Below are 10,000 nucleotides of genomic sequence, written 5' to 3'. Positions count from 1 at the left end.
ATCTCTCGCCTCTCATTTCTCGCTCTCATTGATCCTTAAACATTCACCTCTCTTTCACCTTTCATTAGTTATCTCTGCACTCTAAACTCAATATTATACTTTTTTATTCAACACCACTTCTCTTGGTTCTCTTTCTCCTGTATTTCTTTATTCTTTCTCTTCATCCCTCCCTCAGCTGTTCTCTTTCTCTCCTCCTAAGCCCTCTCTAACCCTTCATCTCTCTATCCAAAGTTCAACCCCCTTTAACCTCGACCAGTCTGGAGATGACTTCTCACCTCAATGATGGGAGTTAACTGTCTATGCTCCTTGTTTAGCAGACAATAGATAATACACAAAGAAACGCAAAAAACACAAATTTTTAAGTTTTAACGCTGTGCATTTCTGAGGGAAACTTTATCAAAATATGTAGATTCAAACCAAAATCCACAATGGACACTGAATAAAACAAAAACTGGTTGCCAAGCAATAATTGTTTTTTTTTTTTGTTTATGTAAAAAGGGTAGTTGACCTGTATTCCTGGAAATTACATATGTTTGCTTTTGGAGCTTCCTGGATTTGTATGAAGGTCACCACAAAGAGATGAGCAAACCAGCAGTAGTGCAGAAAACTGTAAGCTTTTACACAAGCATCTTATCCTTCAGTTACTACACTCAGTCTTCCATGACTAGTTAGATCCAAATGAAAAAACAAAGGTTTTATCACATACGGAAAAAGTGATGAGAGTGCACCTTATGCAGCTTAAGTTTATGGAAATAGCTTTTAGTATTTAACAGCAAGTGTGCAAAGATTCATATTCTAATCTTACAAGTACAGCTGCAACTAATGATTATTTACAGATTTTATTAATGTTTCAATTATTTTCTTGATTAATTGTTTAGTCTATATAATAACTGAAAATTCTTGTTACTATATCCTTAAGTCCAAGTTGACCGAATCCAGGTCTTTGAAAACCTTACTTTGTCTAATCAACACTCTTAAATCTAAAAATTCTAAATTTAACTATCACATAAGACAAAAAAACAGCCAATCGTCAGTACTGAGAAGCTGGAACTAGTGAAAGTTGGGACTTTTTTCTTCAAAAAGGACTTAATTGATTAACTGATTATCAAAATAGTTGCAGATTAATCTAATTCCAACTAACAAATTGATCAGTTAATTGACTAATGATGAGCACCTGACTAAAATCACTTTTACACTTAACTTAGCATAATGGTTGTTCAATATGGTGGAGGAGAGTAGCCAATGAACATAATTGTTTTTTACAGAACCATGAGCACCCTAGGGTGCATACATTGTTCTGTCATGATGTTTCCAAGATGATAATGACATTGCACACTGTCCTCTACCATCCCAGTCAGCAGATCTAAATACTAAAAAACACTAAAACACCCACTTTTTCCACTAACTTGGATATAAAACACTTTCACCTTTCAGTGATACATTCTCTTCAGCCACTGACAATGGGTCTACAGACAGTACTGGAAGGAGAGAATATGTGAGGACCACCAGCCAGCCTACGAATGACAAGGGATTACTGTGACATCCATTTGCATATCAAGAATTTTAAGCAGCAAGGGAGAAAATATCGAACCCACCAGCCTGCAAGGTCACTCAAAAGATACTTTTTTTCCCCTTCTCTTCATAATTTATTTTGCATATCATGCGGTGGACACGCTGTAGATTAAAAAGGCAGCTTTGGCATATCATTCCATCCCCATTCCATCCCTGATAGTGACTAGCTCCCACCTAGACTTCTCCTGTTTGTGACACACACACACACACACACACACACACACACACACACACACACACACACACACACACACACACACACACACACACACACACACACACACACAAACTCACAAACTCACAAACTCAGCCAAAACATTAAAATCAGTAACTTGTTTTAATGGTGTAGATGATCAGTGTACTTTAGAAAAAAGAAACTGAAAATTGCTTATTGTTCCTTTAATTTTAATGTTTTTTTTTTTCTTATCAATCCAAGCCACAAAGCCAATGTTTTGATAGCTGCTGTTGGCAGAAAATGGTAAACATAAATAAATAAATAAAACTTTTATCATTGACTAAGGAATTTAGTCAGATCGAAAATATAAACAACTCATTACATAATGAGGAAACAGTGTTAAACAGTTGAAAAAAAATTTTTTTGTCCACTAATGAATTGAATTATCTTTAGGTAGGAGGGGAAAAAAGGCAGTGAGGATGTATGTTATGTTCTGTTGTTGTTTTCTCTGTTTTATGTTAATATCAGTCTGTGTAAACAATAGCAATGACTGCGATAAGGAATTATTTGAGTAAGTTATTTGAATAAACTAAGATTATTATCATAAGCGAAGAATACAAACTGTGCACAGAAAAATAAATAAAAATGTTCATAGTTAAGAATTATTGTATGTCAAACTAGAATAAATCAAATGTTTTAACTTATTTGTGTATACTTGTAATATGGTCTACCAAGTAAAAACTTAGGACTTAGTATATATTTCCAGTGATACAAGTTACAACAGCTATACACTTACATAGGGCAGACGAAAAGATGGCTAGAGATTGGTGAATAGAAGTAAAGACAGATAGAGGTAGAGACTTGAAAGAGGTGTGATGATTAGTGCTAGTGAAGAGATTAGAAAGAAGACATGGAAAGGAAGAAAAGGAAAGAGAAGGAGGAAAGAAAAACAAATGTAGACAAGGTATAGAGGTAAGCTGAGAAAAGAGGAGGAAAAAGAGAGGCGATTCCAAATGTGGACAAAAGAGGAGCAAAAATAAGCCTAAAATGTAAAAAAAAAAAGAATGTACCGTATGACTCTAACACGTTTAAAGCTTTTCTTTCTTTAATTGAACAAACTTGGAGATGCTTGGTGTTACAAAAAGGGTAAAACACTGCAGCTATTATAAACCTATTTCCTAATCTTTGCATTGTATTGTGTGTTAATTTTCTAAATCCAAGGCTATAGCAAATCTGCCTTATTAATAGAATACAGAGGCCAAGTGGTCAATCACCATGCAGGAAATTCTGGAAACTTAAGGTGCTCATGAAGAAAAAAAAAAAGTTGGTCATAGCAAAGAAATGAGAATATTCTTGTGGCTCTTTTCAGAGTTTATTAATTATATAAATATAATTAAGGACTTTAATATCCCTTTCCTCCTTGAGCTGCCTAAGCTTGCCTAAAAACAGTTTCTTACTACAAGAGCTGACTAGTCAATTGATTATAATGTCATTTTTCAAGCAGAAGTTCTAAATCTTTGTTTCCAGATCCCGAAATGTCAAGATTTGATTCTTTTTGTTGTCATATATGATAGTCAATTGATTATCTTTGGGTGTTGGACTATTTGATGGATAAAACACGCTATTTGAAAATTATATTTAAATAAAATACCAGCTTAAGAGTGATGTTGGTCCTGAATGTGAGAAAGTCTTGTTTTGAAAGTGATCTTTAAATTGTTTTCTGCTAGGTTTTGCTCTTTACTGTAACACTAAAAAGGCTATTAATGTAGCGCTATGCTCATTATGAAAGTAACACTGGCGATTGTCCAAACAATGAGAATGTGGTCCGAAGAAAGCATATCGACCCACAAACTGACCAGTACACCGGGACACTACAGCCCTAATTCAATCTAACATACAATCTGGACATGCAAAGACAAACAATATAAATTGAAGTAAAATAAAACAAACTATAATTAGCTTGTAACATAAACAAGGTGTCATTCATAAAGGATATAGTGACAGTACTGGACCACTAGCACGATTGCCCTCAAAGAAACCACACAGAAAACCCCAAGATTAAAAGCCTGAAAATTCTGGTCCCTGGATCACAAGTGTCTAAAAGGCAACAACAGTGAGAAACGGGTGGAATGCCAACACTCCCAGGAGATAAAACCCTGTTTACTTCCATACCAGCCAATACACTTTTCCTCTCATCTGTTTATGGGAATTTCTACAGTGAACATTCTGTAAAAACGAGCACATTAGCCATTGATTCCAGTCCAACATGACATACAGGACGAGGAAGAAGAGAGAAGAAACAATGAAAAGATGGAGGAAAAGAAGGAGAGCTGTATGCTGTTAGGGGGTGGAGGATGGGGGGGTGTTAGTAGGGTTGTCAGTGGTGATGGAGAGACCAGAGGAGGAGAAGGTGGATGGATGGAGGGAGAGAAGGAGGGAGGGAGGGAGGGAGGGAGAAGGGGGAGGCTTGACGATAAGAGAAAAATTCAGACCGGTCAAAGTTTCCTTTTTGCCAATCGTGCTTCTGATAAAGACAGCGCCTGCTCCGGAGCTGATAGAGGGGCTATCTCTCTCCCTTACCCCCCCCATTCCTCTGCCTCACTCAACCGGCAGTTACTTTGTGAGGAGAGGAAGGGAAAAAAAAGGAAGGACCCTATCAGTGCGCATCATAGTGCTACCATCAACCAGCCACCACGCAGCAATTAATATCGCTCCAATTACTGTTAAAGGGACAAGGCTGGGACAGGACGATTATGAACACATCCTCTCTTCCCCCAGAGGAATTAAAATACATGTGCAGACTCAAACACACACTCAAACACACACACACACACTCAAACACACACTCATACGCACACACACTCAAACGCACACACACTCAAACACACACACACACACACACACACACACACACACACACACACACACACACACACACACACACACACACACACACACAAAAACTCATAAACACACACATCCAACACTGCATAGACACAAATGCATAGACGTACATAAAACCTGCACAGCTTGAAAAGAAAATAATGTGAGATAGAGCAGTAATCTTCTTGCATTGTTTAACTCATTGAAGACAAAAGAGAGAGAAATAAATAACCAAACAAACCTCGATAAGAGAGGAAATAAATAATAATATTATGGCGATTTACTTGTTATCTCCTCTTAGCCATGTGTGTGTGTGTGTGTGTTTGTTACGACTTGAATATATTTTTCCTCAGCCTGTCATATTCACATCTCCTATGGGGAAGAGTAGTAAAACACAATGGACTCTGAAAGACACTCACAAGAGGCAACTCATAAGAACACCTCCAAAACACACACAAACACACATACAGTACACAGCCATCCAGAGCTGGTTAGACACACCTGAGAGCATATTAAGAGTTGAAATGATAGTATGTTGATTGGATTATCTCAGTTTCCCTGGGAATTACAGTCATATTAGAATATTCTGCAGGGCATCATATAACTCTTAAGACAACAGTCAGTGCTCTTTACCTAGTAATGTGGAAAGTAAGGTTGTGGAGGTTGGAGTGGAGGATGGAGGAATAGCAGGTCCAACTTTCATCCAAGAGAGTGGACTTTGCGCCCCATGACATTTTAAAAATTAATCTGTTTTTTTTGTTGTTGTTGTTGCCTCACAGCAAGGAGGGTCTGTGTTTGAACCTGCCGACAGGCCAGGGTCTGTCTGTGTGGAGTTTGCATGTTCTCCCCATGCCTGTATTGGTTTCCTCCAGGTACTCTGGCTTCCTCCCCTAGTCCAAAGACATGCAGGTTAATTGGCAACTGTAAATTGCCCATAGGTATGAATGTGAGCGTGAATGGTTGTTTGTGTCTATATGTCAGCCCTGTGATAGACTGGTGACCTGTCAAGGGTGCACCCCACCTCTTGCCCAATGTCAGCTGGGAATGGCTCCAGCACCCCCGCGACCCTCAAAGGATAAGCGGTATAGCTAATGAATGAATGGATGTAGGAAATCTCTGGCGAAATTAAAGCATTTTTAACAATACTTTTGCATAGCATAACAGGATTGTACACTTCCAAACTAAATTGACTAAATTGATCATTCATTAACATTTCTGATGTTAGTTGAGTTAGCTCCTAAAAGAGGGATCTGAATAAGCCCTGAGTGAGAGCTGACTGAAAAATACAAACCATGCAAGTCAGGTGCAATCTCAGTTAGTGACAAAGAACAACAATCTGCACAGATCTTAGGAATCCTGTCTTAGTAGGAATAGCAAACAGGTAGATGTTACTAATAACATTGACAATGCAGGATTATTGCCAGGAAATTTGCTGGTGGAGGCCATTGCAATGCTGGCGTCCTACAGTAAGAGCTCACATTACTTTGATTTCAGTCATCATTGATGCGAATAAACAAAAGTGTTCAGTACCAACTGACCTAAGACCTACCAATTCATGTCATGGATTTTCTTGAAATAATAATCATTTAAAAACTTCTATTAAATTCATGGGACTTTGCAAAAATTTATAGTTCTACTCGATATACTTTTTTAGTTATGAATTTTTGAAGTTTGGCCACCGGAGCTAAATTTAATAATTTTTGCGATTGTCTGTATATGTATTCTATGCCTCACCAACTACTTATTTTTCACTGAACTGGGTTGAAATTTGTACTGAACATCCAAGAAAGTTTAAGGATAATTTGCAACATGTATTTATGTAAATAGTTGTTGCTGAATGTTTTACAGTAATCAAATTAATACAAATAAATAATTTTAAAAAAATAGCTCTGGAGCTGAATAACCCACTTTTTAAGATATTTTGACAGTATAATTTCCCAATTAATAATTTTTTGAAATTAGGTAATTTTTCCTACATTCAACTGGCTGTAATATTACATTCAGTGCTTTTATTTCATTGGTAGATATTTGTACTACGTTGACTTCAGGGCTTTTCTATCTATGTGATACAGATCAGTGTGGGTTCAGGAGATTTGCAAGCTACATGGTTTCTTGCATAAAAGATGATGTCCTCTTGTTCTGTATGTCTGGACAAAATATTTATCTTAGTTCCTCAGCTCAAAATACATATATTACTTCTCAAATTTCAAATTTGTAGGAACTATTTTCTGACATCATCAACTAGTAGCATTAGAAAACAATAAAGCAAGTCCAGGGCCTGGGCTAATCCCACCTGAGACAGGTTTGGTCCAATTATTGCAAAATTGATTACAACATACACAGAAATATATAAAAAGTGCAATTATAATTAATTTCATCATTAAGCATTTTGATGTGATAGTGAGATCATAGAGCCCTGCATTATTGGAAAAAGCCTAGAAGAAGGAGCCAACTGTCACAAGACAGACTACACTAATGGAAAAGTTGATCTTTCAAGTTTCACTGAGTTGGGAACAAAGAAGGAATTATTAAGTTGAGAAGGGGATGTTCTGACTTGACAGATGATGCACAGTTTTGTTTGCAAATAAAACCGTCATGTTTCTCTCGCTTTGTCCACTATGTTACAAGTGTAAGACATGCTCATTTACAGAAAATTATTAAATGATGGAGTAATTTAACATATTTATTTTTTATATATATCTGTAATGAATTTCAGCACTTTCCCACAAGACAGTTTCAAGGAACTTAAAATAATCCCTCTTAGGAAAATATACCGTCAAACTATGCTTTTTCAGCACCAAAGCTATATTTAGCAGGGTCTGTGGTAATCAATTTTTTATACAGGACAAAATAACTTCTAGATGTGATAGAACTATATGAATACTATGCAGAATCAAAAATTTGGTTGCAAGAAAGTGAAAACTAGGGGAGATATTAATTTTTAAAATTAAAGATACTTCGTTCTGTAAAAAATTCAGCAACAACTATTTACATGAATACACATTGCAAATTATCCTTAGCGTTTCTTGGATGTTCAGTACAAATTTCAACCCAATCCAGTGAAAAATAAGCAATTGCTGAGGCTTAGAAAAAACATACAGAAAATTGCAAAAATTATGAAATTAACCTCCGAGGGCCAAACTTCAAAAATTCATAACTAAAAAAGTATTTGGAGTAGAGCTATAGGATTTTATTTATTATGCTAACTTAAGCCTGGTGTCTGACCAGTGTTAAGGCTCAACATGCAGCCCTCTTAACTTGTGACCATCAACCGTAAGCATCCATGGTTGTTCATAGTAAGGGCAGAGAGAACGCATAGCTGTTCTTGTTAAGGCTTTATTAGTTTTACCTTAATCACATTTTCAGTTCATACTTATCATGCTTCTTTTTGTCTTATTTAACAATATAAATAAGTGAAATGATGTAGGCAGCAAGAAGAATGTACTATTCATAACATTTGAATGTGGGCAACAGCTGCCATCAGTACAAGCAAACACGGGCTGTAAAAAAGTCAAGCGTGAAAAAAGCCATTTTTCTTGTGCTGGACTGGTTTAATGAGTTTGATGGATATTGTACATTTCTTTACTGATTGAATTAGAGCCCCTCTGTGACGAAATATGTCCTTTTCATTTGTGCAGGGTGGAGATATTTTTCCAAATATTTACCAATTACTTTTGAAGCAAATAAAATACATATTCACTGTGCCATTAAATGTGAAAGTTTTTTTTCCATTTGGTTGACACTGAATGTGAACCCCTCTTGCTAGGTTTTCATCATCAGTCCTGCCTGTGAAGTTATAAAGAGTTAAAATTCCATGCAATCATTGAGTAAAAGCCAGTAAAAACTGTATAAATTATGTGTAAAGATTGAATTATATTTAACTAAAGAAAACAGTTGGACTCATTAGACCAATAACAGTTTACTGTCCCATTTCAGTTCATGGTACATTTGTTTCAGTACGGCGCACCTACCAAATCAATAATGTTTACTGGAAATCGAGTGAGCGTACTGACCTGGACCCCTCCACTGTAACACCTCCTCCTCTTCCTCCCCTTCCTCTTCCTCCTCCCCACCGCTGTGTGTTGGATCTCGCTCCTCCCCATCCTCATCTTCATTATTGGTGCCTCCTCGAGAGTCCTGCGTCTTTGGCTCTGGATACGCAACAAATAGTCACATTTAATCATACTCAAACATACTATCGACTCCCAGCAGCTTCAATTCAAAACTTCAATATTGGCTTTCAAAACCCTGCAATGATTGGAAACTTGTTTGCCTCAATATGTGTATACTGTATGTACCTCTGTTTATGTGTGTGTGCATCTGGGCAGTGGGTGTTCCTGTCTGTTGATTAAAGGCATTGGTGAAATGAGTCCCTGAGCTGGGTAACAACGCCTCACCATGGGAAATGTACCCTTTGATTCTCATCGCAACTCTAGAGAATCAAAAAGTCATCACAAACGTCTTCATTCTCTACACCTCCAGTTTTGTCTTTTCTGTCTTTCTGTTTTCCACCATTTTTTTATTCTCTCTTCAACTATGCCCAGCACCCATCCCTTTCGTTCTCTTCACTGCATGTAGGTGGGTCTCGTTGTGCTCGCTTTTTCCTCCGTCTTTCTCTCTTCTATCTTTCCATCTCTTCCCCCCTCCTCCCCACAGCCTGTCACCTTCAGCAGAGACTGAGGCTGCCTGTGTTCTTCTAATCAGCATTGATATCCCTGCCATTGATCAAGCTGATTACACAGCCTCCTGCTCGTTGATCAAAGAGATCCGTGTGTGATTCAGCATGTGGCTGGACCTGTGCGTGTTATTGAATCTGAATGTGTGTGTGTGTGTGCGTGTGTGTGTGAGTGTGTGTGTGTGTGTGTGCATGTGTGCTTGTGTGTGTGCGTGTGAGTGTGTGAGTGTGTGTGTGTGTGTGTGTGTCTGTCTGTTTGTCTGTGTGTGTCTGTGTGAGAATATGATGTGTTTATCCAGCATGCACAGGATATGTGAACCCTGACCTTTGCCTCTGCATCTGGTATCAGCCAGATCATCACACTGCTGGGTCCCTACCTATTAATGGGACTCTTGATTAATTATATCAGATTAACAGTTACATCACAGCACCTAAGACTATCTGAACTGAAGATCTGGTCTTGCATCATCATCAGAAGAATTATTCAGAAGAGTGATTCAAAAGCTGGCTGCATGAAACAGGATCACAATCATCTCACTATTAACCTCACTAATAATTTTCACTATAGTGACAACAAAATAAAATGACCCAGATGTTTAAGGCAAACATTTCAGTAGAAAAATTGATAGATGATGGAACTATTTTGGGGTTCTTTCTTGGCTTACAGTAATGCGTTATCAAACTGTACTGTAGAG

At 37.4% G+C, this 10,000-nt stretch overlaps 1 protein-coding gene across 3 annotated transcripts in view; it reads right to left on the bottom strand.

The window, feature by feature from the left end:
* The window catches only part of zfpm1 (zinc finger protein, FOG family member 1), a 118,786-nt gene that overhangs the window by 53,859 nt on the left and 54,927 nt on the right, over nucleotides 1-10,000 (bottom strand). For 2 of the 3 annotated variants that reach the window (XM_040132502.1, XM_040132503.1), the window contains one exon: nucleotides 8,644-8,781. In XM_040132502.1, coding sequence (XP_039988436.1) covers nucleotides 8,644-8,781 — 138 coding nt within the window. Of the gene's footprint in view, nucleotides 1-5,263; nucleotides 5,521-8,643; nucleotides 8,782-10,000 lie in introns of those variants that run through there. The other variant, XM_040132504.1, reaches the window with a different exon arrangement.

The sequence above is a fragment of the Xiphias gladius genome, chromosome 8 (assembly GCF_016859285.1).
Source record: "Xiphias gladius isolate SHS-SW01 ecotype Sanya breed wild chromosome 8, ASM1685928v1, whole genome shotgun sequence".
In the NCBI taxonomy this organism is placed as follows: domain Eukaryota; kingdom Metazoa; phylum Chordata; class Actinopteri; order Istiophoriformes; family Xiphiidae; genus Xiphias; species Xiphias gladius.
This window is presented reverse-complemented; position numbering and strand designations above follow the sequence as displayed.